Source organism: Pseudophryne corroboree, chromosome 2 (genome assembly GCF_028390025.1).
Source record: "Pseudophryne corroboree isolate aPseCor3 chromosome 2, aPseCor3.hap2, whole genome shotgun sequence".
NCBI lineage: Eukaryota > Metazoa > Chordata > Amphibia > Anura > Myobatrachidae > Pseudophryne > Pseudophryne corroboree.
The window spans coordinates 836,782,040-836,795,181 of record NC_086445.1 but is presented as its reverse complement, the minus strand read 5'-3'; the positions used below and the strand labels follow the sequence as shown (position 1 = coordinate 836,795,181).

Here is a 13,142-nt window from a genome sequence, read left to right as displayed (position 1 = left end):
GCCGCAGTTTGGACATGCCTGCTCTAGGATGTAAGAGAAAATAGGTTTTTAATTACCTACCGGTAAGCCCAGTTCTTCGTTTGTCCTGCACTGTTACTTGGTAAAGTAATGTTGGTTCAGCCGTTGCTGTTCCTATTTCAAGTTTGGTTAGCTTGGCTTTCCTCTTGTTGTGTGTGCTGGTTCGGAATCTCACCACTATCCTTATCTATCCTTCTCTCGAAGTATGTCTGTCTGATGGAACAGTGCCACAACCTCATTATGCTCCATCAGTATACACCTGCATTGTGTTAATTATTGTAGCCATTGCCATACCTATTTAGACTCTAAATAGGTATGGTGATGGCTGCAAAAATTAGCACAATGCAGGTGTATACTGATGGAGCATAATGAGGTTGTGGCACTGCTCCATCATTATACAATGCATTGTGCTGACTGCAGCTGTCACACACACAATAATAATATTACTGCTGGCACTAACCCTGGACGGTCCAGATGGCGTGGTGTGCAGGCTCCGTCACAATCCATGCGGCTGCTCAGGGGCAAACATGGAGGAGGTATCGGCGCCATCAGCTCTCCAATGTACGTCGCTCCCGGCCGCGCACAACCACGTACAGCCGCGCATGGATGCCGCCCACTCCCCATGTGTATGCCGGGATAGTTGAGTGGCTGGGCGGGCTACTCTGATTCCAGCGGCGAGCTACACGACGCTCGCGAGCAATGGGTTGGTAACCGCTGGGCCAAAGCATACTTTCCTGCATACTACACTGTTACAATTTTGGGAGCAGACTGTTATCTAGCACATTCAAGATGGTGTTATTTATTTATAGTTTATTATATAGCGCAGCATATTCCGTTGCGCTATGCAATTGGAAGCAACAGTGAAAAATAATTAGTGAGAAGTCCACACAAATTATGTAGAATAGGTATATACAATACCCTTACTGGTTTGAGACACTGAAGCAGATATTCAGTACTGTGCAAAAGTTTTAGGCAAGTGTGGAAAAAATGCTTCAAAGTAAGAATCCCTTCAAAAATAGAAGTGTTAATAGTTTGTTTTTATCAGTTAATAAAATGTAAAGTGAATGTACAGAGAGAAAGCAATCTAAATCATTTCAGTATTTGGTGCGACCACCTTTGCCTTCAAAACAGCATTAATTCTTCTAGGTACAGTTGCACACAGATTTTGATGGAACTCGGCAGTAAGGTCGTTCCGAGCATCTTGGTGAATGAACCACAGATCTTCTGTGGATGTAGGCTTGCTCAAATCCTTCCCTCATCATGTAATCCCAGACACACTTTATGATGTTGAGATCAGGGCTTCTTGGGGGACATATCACTTCCAGACTCCTTGTTCTTCTTTAGGCTGAAGATAGTTCTTAATGACATTGGCTGTATGTTTGGGGTTGTTGTCCTGCTGCAGAATGAATTTGGAGCCATTCAGACACCTCCCTGATAGTTACTGCATGATTAAGTACCTGCCTATATTTCTCAGCAGTGAGTACACCATTAATCCTGACCAAATCCTCAACTCCATTTGCTGTAATGCAGCCCCAGACTTGCAAGGAACCTCCACCGTGCTTCACTATTGCCTGCAGACACTCTCCAGCCCTTCTGCGCACAAGCTGACTTCTGTTACAGCCAGATATTTCAGATTTTGACTCATCAGTCCAGAGCACCTGCTGCCATTTTTGTGCACCTCAGTTCCTATGTTTTCGTGTGTAGTTAAGTCGATTGGCCCTGTTTCCACGTCGAAGGTATGGTTTTTTGCCCACAATTCTTCTATGAATACCACTTTTGGCCAGACTTCTACTTACAGTATTTGGGTCCCACTGGTTTATGCCAGTTCTGAGCTTATAGCACTTGGATCATTGTTACGTGGCATTTTAAAATAAATGTTTTCAGTTTTTCAAAGTGTAAATTTCTGCAGCTTAACAAGAGTGCTAACTTTCCTGTGAAAATATTATTGCTCACAGTTTTGTAGTTGCTTTGCCATTTTTATAGTATATTCCAATAGGGGTAGTAGTGTGCTACAAAAAACCAGGGGTAGTTATCTGTTAAGGTTAGGAAAACCTTGCATTTGGAGGAAAGGAAATGTGTCCTTCATTAATTTCCTCTACAGCCTGGGGCACATGAAAACGTGATTAGTCAACCAGAGCAATTTTGAAGTACTCACTTTTAAAGGCAAGGCCAGAGTGTTGTTTGCCTGTCAGACTGGAAAGGGGAGGAGTTGTCTAAGGTATAAGAAGGCTTTCTGGGGGGATTTATGAAGATGACCAATGCCAGGAAAACTGGCTCGTGACTAGGGTGTAGATCTCTGTTGGCTAGCGACAGGGCCATGAACATTTACTATGTAATGGTTACTGGTCTGTGGTCATTCTGGCAAAATAAAGCAGTAGTGGAGAAATCCAGAGTCATGGTGTGTTTCCACTACACAGCTTCTTTATCGCAAGTATAATATGCATTCTTTCCTGCCGCTGTAACTTATCCTGTTCTTACGCTGGGTACGCACCATATAATGTAACAAACAATGCGACTGTCGTTCCAATTTCACTAGTCCCAGTACACATGCTGTAGAGCATACACACTATGAAGTCTTCTGAAAGATGGCACAAAATATTGTGTCCATGGTTTGTATCCAATTAATTGTTGCTCCAGTACAAACATGTTGTGTGGTCGTGCGTACACACTATACAATGTGCACCACATTATACATCTCATTGTCTCATCTGACATGCAGCACATCGGAAGGAACGGTGGATTTGTTGTATAGGCTATAAATAGTCATTCCAATCCGTCTTAGGACAATATATTGGACAATAGAGGGGGGAGGGCTTCTTAACGCAGTTTTTGTTTCGTCCTCCTGAGGCAGGTGAAACAAAATCACTGGATAGTCCCGGTCGAGGTAATGAGTCCTGGTAATTTTCCATGGCTAATAGGATACCGCCCTGAATCTACCTACTCAGCCATCAAAATCTCAGTATGTGTATTTATAGCCACTTTTGTATTGTTATTTTTTTTTTTTATTGCAAAATATTAATTGGAAAGCATAATGGCCTGTGCTGACTTTTCTGTAATCATTAGGTATTGCTTCAAGTCCTAACTAAAATGGTTATTCTATGCAGTATTTGACCAAATGCCCAGGTTCCTGCTATTCACCAACCTCTTCCGGATTATAGTTGGCTACACTATAATTGCACATTATATCTATTTTAACTGGGCCTAATATAATAAGTTATGATTGGCACTGTAGTCAGAGTAGTAGTTTCAGTGTGATCTGTTTTCTTGGCAAGTCTGTAGGCAAGGGAAAGGCATAGATATAATGAGAAATAATTAGAGATTCTCTAAGTACAGTATAATGAAGTCTATCATATTTTTTGCCTGTATTCATTTTCGTCTCTCTAAGAAAGGTTCCTTGGAAAGTCAAGCAGTTCCCTTCGTTGCAGCTATCCTTTACAGTACCTTTTTGTCCTCTTACATTTTTCACGCTTTGTTGCAACCTGGAGCTCAGGGCTTGCTTGGTATTTCGTGTATGTTTCAAGTCTGCTTATATCCTGTTATTTCAGAACTTGTTTAAACACTGGAAACACTTGTCAAATGATCACTTATACCCTTTTCAGACGGAAATTTCTGAAAATCTCGGCTTTTACTCGCCATTTCAGTGTCGGGTAGTTTTGCCGATCCCTGCCTGACCCCCCTTTCACACAGACAGGCAAATTACCGGGTCAAGAATTTCTACCCGGTAATTTGCAGATCAACATGGGTATTTTGTCTGTGTGAAAGGATCAACCTTGGGTCAGAGTCCCAGGAATTTCAACCCGGGTTGACCCTTTCACACAGAAAAAGGACCCGTGTTTTTCAGCAAATTACCGAGTAGAACTTCGCCCGGCAATTTGCCTTACTGTTTGAAAGGGGTAGAAGTATTACACATACATATTATTAACATGTAGTTGGGTCCTTTTACAATATGAATTTTGTACACTAATTGCTACAGTATATGGACAAAGAAGCCAGGTGTAATAGGACAAGTTTAGATTGCTGTGTCCGGCCTACACACAGACCTGGTAAAACAAAATAGAATAGTAACCAAATAACCGCAAATATAATAGTGTGTATAGATTTAGGGATAGTCATTTCCAGAGATGTATGAATATTTTTTGTTTATTTAATTCGGATGCAGTCCGGTTACTGCCAGTCAGGATCCCGGCGTTAAGGAGACCAACACTGGAATCCCGACACCCACTGCTACCCCAACAGCCGGCATCCCAACACCCGCCCAATTTTCCCACTTGGTTGGTGGGTCCACATTATCAACTGAGTGTAGAACCTGTGGGATGAGTGGCAAGCTGTATGCTGCGGCCGGTATGCAGACAGCCACATCCTGTCTGCCGGGATATCGTATGGATACCATTTAATTGACTCTCCAGGTAGAAATGAAAAGCGTATGTAACAGGAAAAACTGCAGTTTACAGTTGTATGTGCCAGAGATTCGCAGAGCTGTATCTCTTCCAGGTATAGCAAGACATTTCCCCAATCACAGTACAATGTACTCTATGGCCAGGCTATTTACCTTTTTGGCTGTACAAGGCCAGATGTTATAAAGGATTGGAGTTAGTATGTAGTGCTTGCAGCAGCATTTTACAACATGAAAAGTAAATTCCCCCAGCACACTGCAATGGACCAGCAAATGAGACTTACATCGTACATCATTGTAGAAATGCAAAGATCTCCGTTACATACATTTGCAAATATATGGTAAGCCACCAGCCACGACAAGGCTTCTTTGCTCTGGTAGTCCCTATGCTACATGATAATATATGTATTTCTGTGTTGAGAGCCAACTCACCTGGTGGCACCCCAGTATCCTCCAATATGTCACTAAAGGGATCAGCATACCTTCCAGCTACTAATCCCATACATGCATCAGTAATAGTTTGCAGCTGGTTACAGGTCCTGTTCTCTCTGCAACATCATCAGTTTGCTGGTTCTGTATTACAAGAAGTTGGTAGAAGGAAAATCTTTCCTAGGTGGTATTGCAGCTTTCAGCGTAATATATATATATATATATATATATATATATATATATATATATATATATATATATATATATATATATATATATATATATATATATATATATATATAAATTTTTTTTTTTTTTATACAAGTTAAGTTTAGAAATTATTGGTATAACTTTTTTTTGACATTGTTTTTTTTGTAATTGTTACAGAATGGCCAGCAGTTTGTGGAAGAATCCATGTGTGAAGATGACAATGACAGCAATGTAAGTGAATATTTTACAGTCTCAACATAGAGAAATGTATACAACCTGTTCTGTAGGGGAAAAAACCTATAGTCAAATTGTTAGAATAATTTGTACAGTCTGCATATAGATACTTTTTTGATGTATGTTTTAGGATTGTATTATCCCGCCATGTTGCAATTTAGGACACGCGTAGGCAACCCTTGCCACTAGTTGGCACTTGTGGGGTCATGCTGGCTGCTCCTCCCCTCTTGTTCCACCTCCATCCCTCACAGAGGAAGCCCTTTCGGTGCCCTCTGAAACCAGAGAACCTAAGCTTGGACTGCATACCTCGTGAAGCCTGTGCCTCTGGTGAATGAACCCTGCCACAGTCACTCCTGCTCACATTGAAATATCAATCCAAAATTCTGAACCATTTCTACGTTTCCAGAATACAGTCAGCATGTGTTTATGTCCATAACCATAAGAGATCACAACTATTAGCATATTAAATCTTCCTGGTAGGTTCTTACCTTTACAGCAGTGTCTATGGTATCCTAGAAGTTGAATTTGGGAACAGTTGCATCCTTACCAGTATAGTGTAGCAACAGTCCAGTTCTCTACTTATATTGGCCATACACTGTGAGAGAAAACTTCCCGTAAGGCAGAATGATCAATCTAATGTTGCCATGCACTGTCAGATAAATTAGCCTGTCTATCCGATGGCGAGTATATACACCGCAATTATTGGCCCGATCAGACAATAAATTGGCTGATCGGGATTATAATTGCACAATGTATGGCTGCCTTCACCCAGTGTCACATTTCCCAATTGCTTCTGGAATGCATAATGTTTGATTGCAGATGCCACTGTGAGATAACAGTTGCTCTTATGTTAAAACACCTAAGGACTGCCCATTCATTCCAAGACGTCATGAGTTATTGTGTTTTTCTGCATACCTGCTGTTTATGAGTTATGCCTGTTTAAAGGTCAGCAAAGCCTGGCATGCCATTTCACAGGGGCTCAGGAAGAAAAAAGAATGCTTCAGAAGCAATCAATTGCTTTAAGCAATGTTAGGAGTAAGATTGCAGTGTGTGATTTATTTATTTTCAGTAGTCGGACAATCCATTTAAAGCTGCATTCTCTCCCAATGTGTTTGACTTTATTATGGCTGCGGAACTGGGATGTGAAAGTGTGTTTCCACTATTTGCAGCAACTTGTTGGTCCCCCGTTCTTACCCCACTCCAAAACGTCTCCCAGCACTGGTTTTCATTCTAAGTTGTTATGCTAAACACAGAGCACAGGGATTTCTGGCTGCAAGCTTCATACTGCCGGAGGGGGGGGGGGGGTAGGTAAAGGTATAGCAACAATCCCTCGCTATGCGAATGAGGCATATTTTGTGAAAAACATGCACGGTGCGTGCATGTGGACACAGCTGTACGTCTGGATGCAACTTTAAAGGAATATACCCATTAGAATGATACAAGCAGCATATTGAGTATACTTTAACATAGATATCCATTACAATAAAAGTAGTAATTGCAGACTTGTGAGAACATTTCTGTACCACCAGTTACCTTCATTTTTTATTTTATTTATTTCTTACAATTTGTCCTATCTTGTACTACAAACCTACTTTTAGGTAGGATCGACTGCAGAATTGAGGAATGAATTTTGTGTTTAAAAGCTTAGTTTGTCTTTTTAGGTTCTATATTGAAAATGTTATAGAATTGTTGTTATGTGGCTGTTATATTGTTCCTATGTTTTATTTCTAAGTGGTGGTTTCTCTGTTTTTGTTGTTGCATTTTGCTATATTGTGCCTTTGTTGAACTACTCTGTTGTATTACACTTTGTGTAGAAAAAAAAAGTAAATAAAACCCTTAACAAAACATAGTTTTCTGTATTGAAGCATGACAAATACATAACATCAAATAAGTACATGCAATGTGAGTACAGTATATTACACACCATGAACAAGTATCCAATATATAAAAAAGTAGATGAACAGCATGGTCACAATGGTTCAACCAAGAAATGATACTAATAGAATGGTGTGGTGCGATGTGAACCATGTCCTCCACTTTCCTTCCATCCATGTTTAAGAGAATAATAGGTTGCCAAGACATACAGCAGCCATGATCGAATTATCAAAGAAAAATTGGGGGATCTTGCACATATTTTCGTATCTGATACGTACCATAGCATAGTCATAAAATACTTACAGCCCTGTTCATGGTGTGGGAGAGAGGGTATCTATGTAACTTTGTAATGTCTTGAATAATCTTTCAGTAAACTCTCTCTTTTGTAGCGGGGTCTCCAACTATTCCATCCTAAACACATGAAAACATTCTCCTAATAAGAGTTTGCCATCGCCTTTCTGTCTTCTGTGCCATATTATTTGTTTGATATTGCTGCTGGGGTTGTACAATGCTAATTTTTGTTCTATATGAATTTTGTTGTTGAATTTAGCGTTTGTTGCTCATTGCCGTTCATATATAGATCATTCCCCTTCTTAGTTGCCAATGATATGCTCTGATATGGATAGAGCCTGCCTTAATTTTCATACTCCAAGGCAGTGGTTCCCAAACTTTTTTTGAATCACGGCGCCCTAGAGTATCAGAATATTTTTTCACTGCACCCCTAGGTCAAAAGTTTCTTATTGAGAAATTTAAAAGAAAAAAATATTAAATGTAAGTAAATTATGTTTATGTCATCCTCAGGTTCAATTATGTGGTGAGGAACCAGATTTGCTTCTGTTTGTCCACCTATTTTATGACTGACAGCCACAAGCACTGGTTTTGGCTTTTACATTGACAATAAATAGTTTGAATTGGTCCTGGACCACCAACCTGAGGCACCCCTGCAAGTGTCCCACGGCACACTGTTTGAAAACCACTGCTCTAAGGGGTATATTTACTAAGGTGCAGGTTTATAGATGTGGAGATGTTGCCCATAGCAAGCCATCACATTCTAGTTATTATCATCTAGAAGGTGCTAGATAATTCAGAAGTAGAATCTGGTTGCTATAGGCAACAACCCCACTTCTATAAACCTGCACTTTAGTAAATATACCCATTATACTCTCCAACAAATAGGAGTTACTAAATCTGTGCATACTGGTATTGGTCATTGTACAGTAGACAGCCTTTTATACTTTGTCACAGAAACATGTAATGATTTGGTCTTGTACAACAAGAAGTTCTAATCATTTGTTATGCAGACTGTTTCACCTTCACCTTGATGCTGAAGTGTTAGGTTGGTACACACCTGTGCGACATGTCCGCTAACCCCGATTCGGTAAGTATGCACACCAAACGGCCGCTTGATATGTTAAGCCATACATCACAACTGGGTGGGCATTTAGATTTTCCCGCCCAGATGTAATGTCAGTCCCTGGAGCCAGTGTACAGGTGGTAGGTGGGTCACCCATACACACTGCCAAACATGCTGATATATCTAAAATAGGCCCGACACCTCTGCATTAATTTTACCAGTGAAGATACAGTAGGTATGGTAAAAAACTGTACGTGTGTTTTTCACCATACCTATCTTCACTTGTGGAATTAGCTCAGAGGTGTCCAGCCTTTGAATTACACCTGTTCTAAAGGTGCATGTATGCAACCACAAGCATACTATCTCCTTTGTTGCTTGATTATAGAAATATACTGCATAGCCATTTTATTATATAATAATGGGCATATATTAGCGCCGGGCTAGTGATGTTTTCTTACATACTTTTGTATTTGCTGATATATCATCAAAATATATCTGCATTGGCTGTGCTGCAAGGCTGACTCGATTTCTGTGAACAAAGTAGTTCACAGACATATCAGGAGTACACACACGCTGATGACCTACAGATATGTGGTTCATAGCTCGAACAAAATATATCTGTCTAGTGTGTATCCCAACTTAGTGTTGCTGAACAAAGTCTATTTTTGATGGACAGCACCTATTAATCCATTTAGGTCTAATATATATGTTGCTAGAGGGAACCCTTTCCCAATCTTTAAAATACCCCACAGAAAACAACTACATGAGAGTAACCAGTGTGTAGCATGTCAGTAGGTGTGGTATTGCATCATTGCATGGAGTTGGTGGGTCTGCCAGTAAGATTCTAATATTCTGCTAAGAGTGGTTTTGAAAACCGTGTAGTATTTGTTGCCTAGTAATAGAGAGGTGTCCCCACAGAATGTTGCTTTCCCATATAGTAGTTTATAGCCGGTATATTTTGAATGAAGAGAGAGACATATAAGGAGGTTCCCTGTGTATCCACATGTTTCCAGAATGTTTTTTCTGGCTACCACTGATGAATGTTATTTCAAAATTTCCTTGTAATTTTCAGCACAGCTATTTTAGTATTCTTGTATTGAATGAGATTTATTCTAATGTGTGTTTCTCGCAGAACACACCCTTAAATGTTTGCATTCTGGCAAAATTACATATTATTAAGTTTTTCAAAAATGAAACCATCGAGCTACAGCTTACTCTTCCATATTCTTTTGTTCTCTCGAGTCTTTAATGCAAAACATTGCTACATTTTTAAATTTGATGTATTGGAATAAAGGATATTTCTCTAACGTCCTAGTGGATGCTGGGGACTCCGAAAGGACCATGGGGGATAGCGGCTCCGCAGGAGACTGGGCACATCTAAAGAAAGCTTTAGGACTAACTGGTGTGCACTGGCTCCTCCCCCTATGACCCTCCTCCAAGCCTCAGTTAGATTTCTGTGCCCGACGAGAAGGGTGCACACTAGGGGCTCTCCTGAGCTTCTTAGTGAAAGTTTTAGTTTAGGTTTGTTATTTTCAGTGAGACCTGCTGGCAACAGGCTCACTGCATCGAGGGACTAAGGGGAGAAGAAGCGAACTCACCTGCGTGCAGAGTGGATTGGGCTTCTTGGCTACTGGACATTAGCTCCAGAGGGACGATCACAGGCCCAGCCATGGATGGGTCCCGGAGCCGCGCCGCCGGCCCCCTTACAGATGCTGAAGCAAGAAGAGGTCCATAAATCGGCGGCAGAAGACTTTCCTGTCTTCATAAGGTAGCGCACAGCACTGCAGCTGTGCGCCATTGCTCTCAGCACACTTCACACTCCGGTCACTGAGGGTGCAGGGCGCTGGGGGGGGCGCCCTGAGACGCAATAAAACATACCTTACATGGCAAAAAATACGTCACATATAGCTCCTGGGCTATATGGATGCATTTAACCCCTGCCAGAATATACAAAAAACCGGGAGATAAGGCCGCCGTAAAGGGGGCGGAGCCTATCTCCTCAGCACACTGGCGCCATTTTCCCTCACAGCTCAGTTGGAGGGAAGCTCCCTGCTCTTCCCTGCAGTCACTACACTACAGAAAAAAGAGAGGGGGGCACTAATTAGGCACAGTATTAAAACATACAGCAGCTATAAGGGGAAAAACACTTATATAAGGTTATCCCTGTATATATATAGCGCTCTGGTGTGTGCTGGCATACTCTCCCTCTGTCTCCCCAAAGGGCTAGTGGGGTCCTGTCCTCTATCAGAGCATTCCCTGTGTGTGTGCTGTGTGTCGGTACGTTTGTGTCGACATGTATGAGGAGAAAAATTATGTGGAGACGGAGCAGAGTGTCTGTAACAGTGATGTCACCCCCTAGGGGGTCGACACCTGAGTGGATGTACTGTTGAAAATTACGTGACAGTGTCAGCTCTATATAAAAAACCAGTGGTTGACATGAGACAGCCGGCTACTCAGCTTGTGCCTGTCCAGACGTCTCATAGGCCGTCAGGGGCTCTAAAGCGGCCGTTACCTCAGATGGCAGATACAGACGCCGACACGGATACTGACTCCTGTGTCGACGGTGAAGAGACAACCGTGATTTCCAGTAGGGCCACACGTTACATGATTGAGACAATGGAAAATGTTTTTATACATTTCCGATAATACGAGTACCACCAAAAAGGGGTATTATGTTCGGTGAAGGAAAAACTACCTGTAGTTTTCCTGAATCTGAGAAATAAAATGAGGTGTGTGATGATGCGTGGGTTTCCCCCCGATAACAAATTTCTTAAAAAGTATTGGCTGCATACCCTTTCCCGCCAGAGGTTAGGGTGCGTTGGGAAACACCCCCTAGGGGGGATAAGGCGCTCACACGCTTGTAAGAACAAGGGCTCTACCCTCTCATGAGATGGCCGCCCTTAAGGATCCTGCTGATAGAAAGCAGGAGGGTATCCAAAAAGGTATTTACACACATACTGGTGTTATACTGCGACCAGCTATCGCCTCAGCCTGGAGGTGCAGTGCTGGGTTGGCATGGTCGGATTCCCTGACTGGAAATATTGATATCCTAGATAAGGATAGTATATTATTGCCTATAGAGCATTTAAAAGATGCATTTCTATATATGCATGATGCACAGCGGAATAATTGCCGACTGGCATCAAGTATAAGTGCGTTGTCCAAGTCTACCAGTAAAATGGTCAGGTGATGCGGATTCCAAACGGCATTTGGAAGTATTGCCTTTGAAAGGGGACATTTGGGGTCGGTCTTTTAGACCTGGTGGCCACGGCAACAGCTGGGAAATCCACGTTGGTACCCCAGGTCGCCTCTCAAAATAAGACGCCGTATTATCAGGCACAGTCCTTTTTTGGCAAGCGGACAAAAGGTTCCTCTCTTCTGCTCGTGACAGAGGGAGAGGAAAAAGGCTGTAGAGATCAGCCAGTTCCCAGGCACGGTGGGGGCCCGTTTTCAATGAATTTCAGTGCGCAGTGGGCTCACTCGCAAGTAGACCCCTGGATCCTTCAGGTAATATCTCAGGGGTACATATTGGAATTCGAGACGTCTCCCCCTCGCCGTTTCCAAAAGTCTGCTTTACCGACGTCTCCCTCTGACAGGGAGGCAGTTTTGGAAGCCATTCACAAGCTGTATTCCCAGCAGGTGATAATCGAGGTACCCCTCCTGCAACAGGGAACGGGGTATTATTCCACACTATTGTGGTACCGAAGCCAGACGGCTCGGTGAGACCGATTCTAAATCTAAAATCTTTGAACACTTACATACAGAGGTTCAAATTCAAGATTGAGTCACTCAGAGCAGTGATTGCGAACCTGGAAGAAGGGGACTACATGATGTCTCGGGACATCAAGGATGCTTACCTTCATGTCAAAATTTACCCTTCTCACCAAGGGTACCTCAGGTTATGGTACAGAACTGTCACTATCCGTTCAGACGCTGCCGTAGGGATGGTCCACGGCACCCCGGGTCTTTACCAAGGTAATGGACGAAATGATATCCCTTAGAAGGAAGGGAATTTTAGTTATCCCTTACTTGGACGATTCCCTGATACGGGTAAGATCCAGGGAACAGTTGGAGGTCGGTGTAGCACTATCTCAGGTAGTGTTGCGGCAGCACGATTGGATTCTCAATATTCCAAAATCGCAGCTGGTTCCGACGACTTGTCTTCTGTTTCCTAGGGATGATCCTGGACACAGTCCAGAAAAAAGGTGTTTCTCCCGGAAGAGAAAGCCAGGGAGTTATCCGAGCTAATCAGGAACCTCCTAAAACCGAACCAAGTCTCAGTGCATCAATGCACAAGGGTTCTGGGTAAAAATGGTGGCTTCCTACGAAGCAATCCCATTCGTTAGATTCCACGCAAGAACTTTCCAGTGGAACCTACTGGACAAATGGTCCAGGTCGCATTTTCAGATGCATCAGCGGATAACCCTGTCGCCAAGGACAAGGGTATCCATCCTGTAGTGGTTGCAGAGTGCTCATCTTCTAGAGGGCCGCAGATTCGGCATTCAGGACTGGGTCCTGGTGACCACGGATGCCAGCCTGCGAGGCTGGGGAGCAGTCACACAGGGAAGGAATATCCAGGGCTTAGGGTCAAGCCTGGATACATCACTTCACATAAATATCCTGAAGCTA

General features: G+C 42.5%; 1 protein-coding gene across 2 annotated transcripts in view; it reads left to right on the top strand.

Annotated features, from left to right (window-relative positions):
- The window catches only part of RPS6KA3 (ribosomal protein S6 kinase A3), a 357,052-nt gene that overhangs the window by 59,095 nt on the left and 284,815 nt on the right, over positions 1–13,142 (top strand). For both annotated transcript variants that reach the window (XM_063955757.1, XM_063955758.1), the window contains exon 2: positions 5,228–5,281. In XM_063955757.1, coding sequence (XP_063811827.1) covers positions 5,228–5,281 — 54 coding nt within the window. The remainder of the gene's footprint in view (positions 1–5,227; positions 5,282–13,142) is intronic.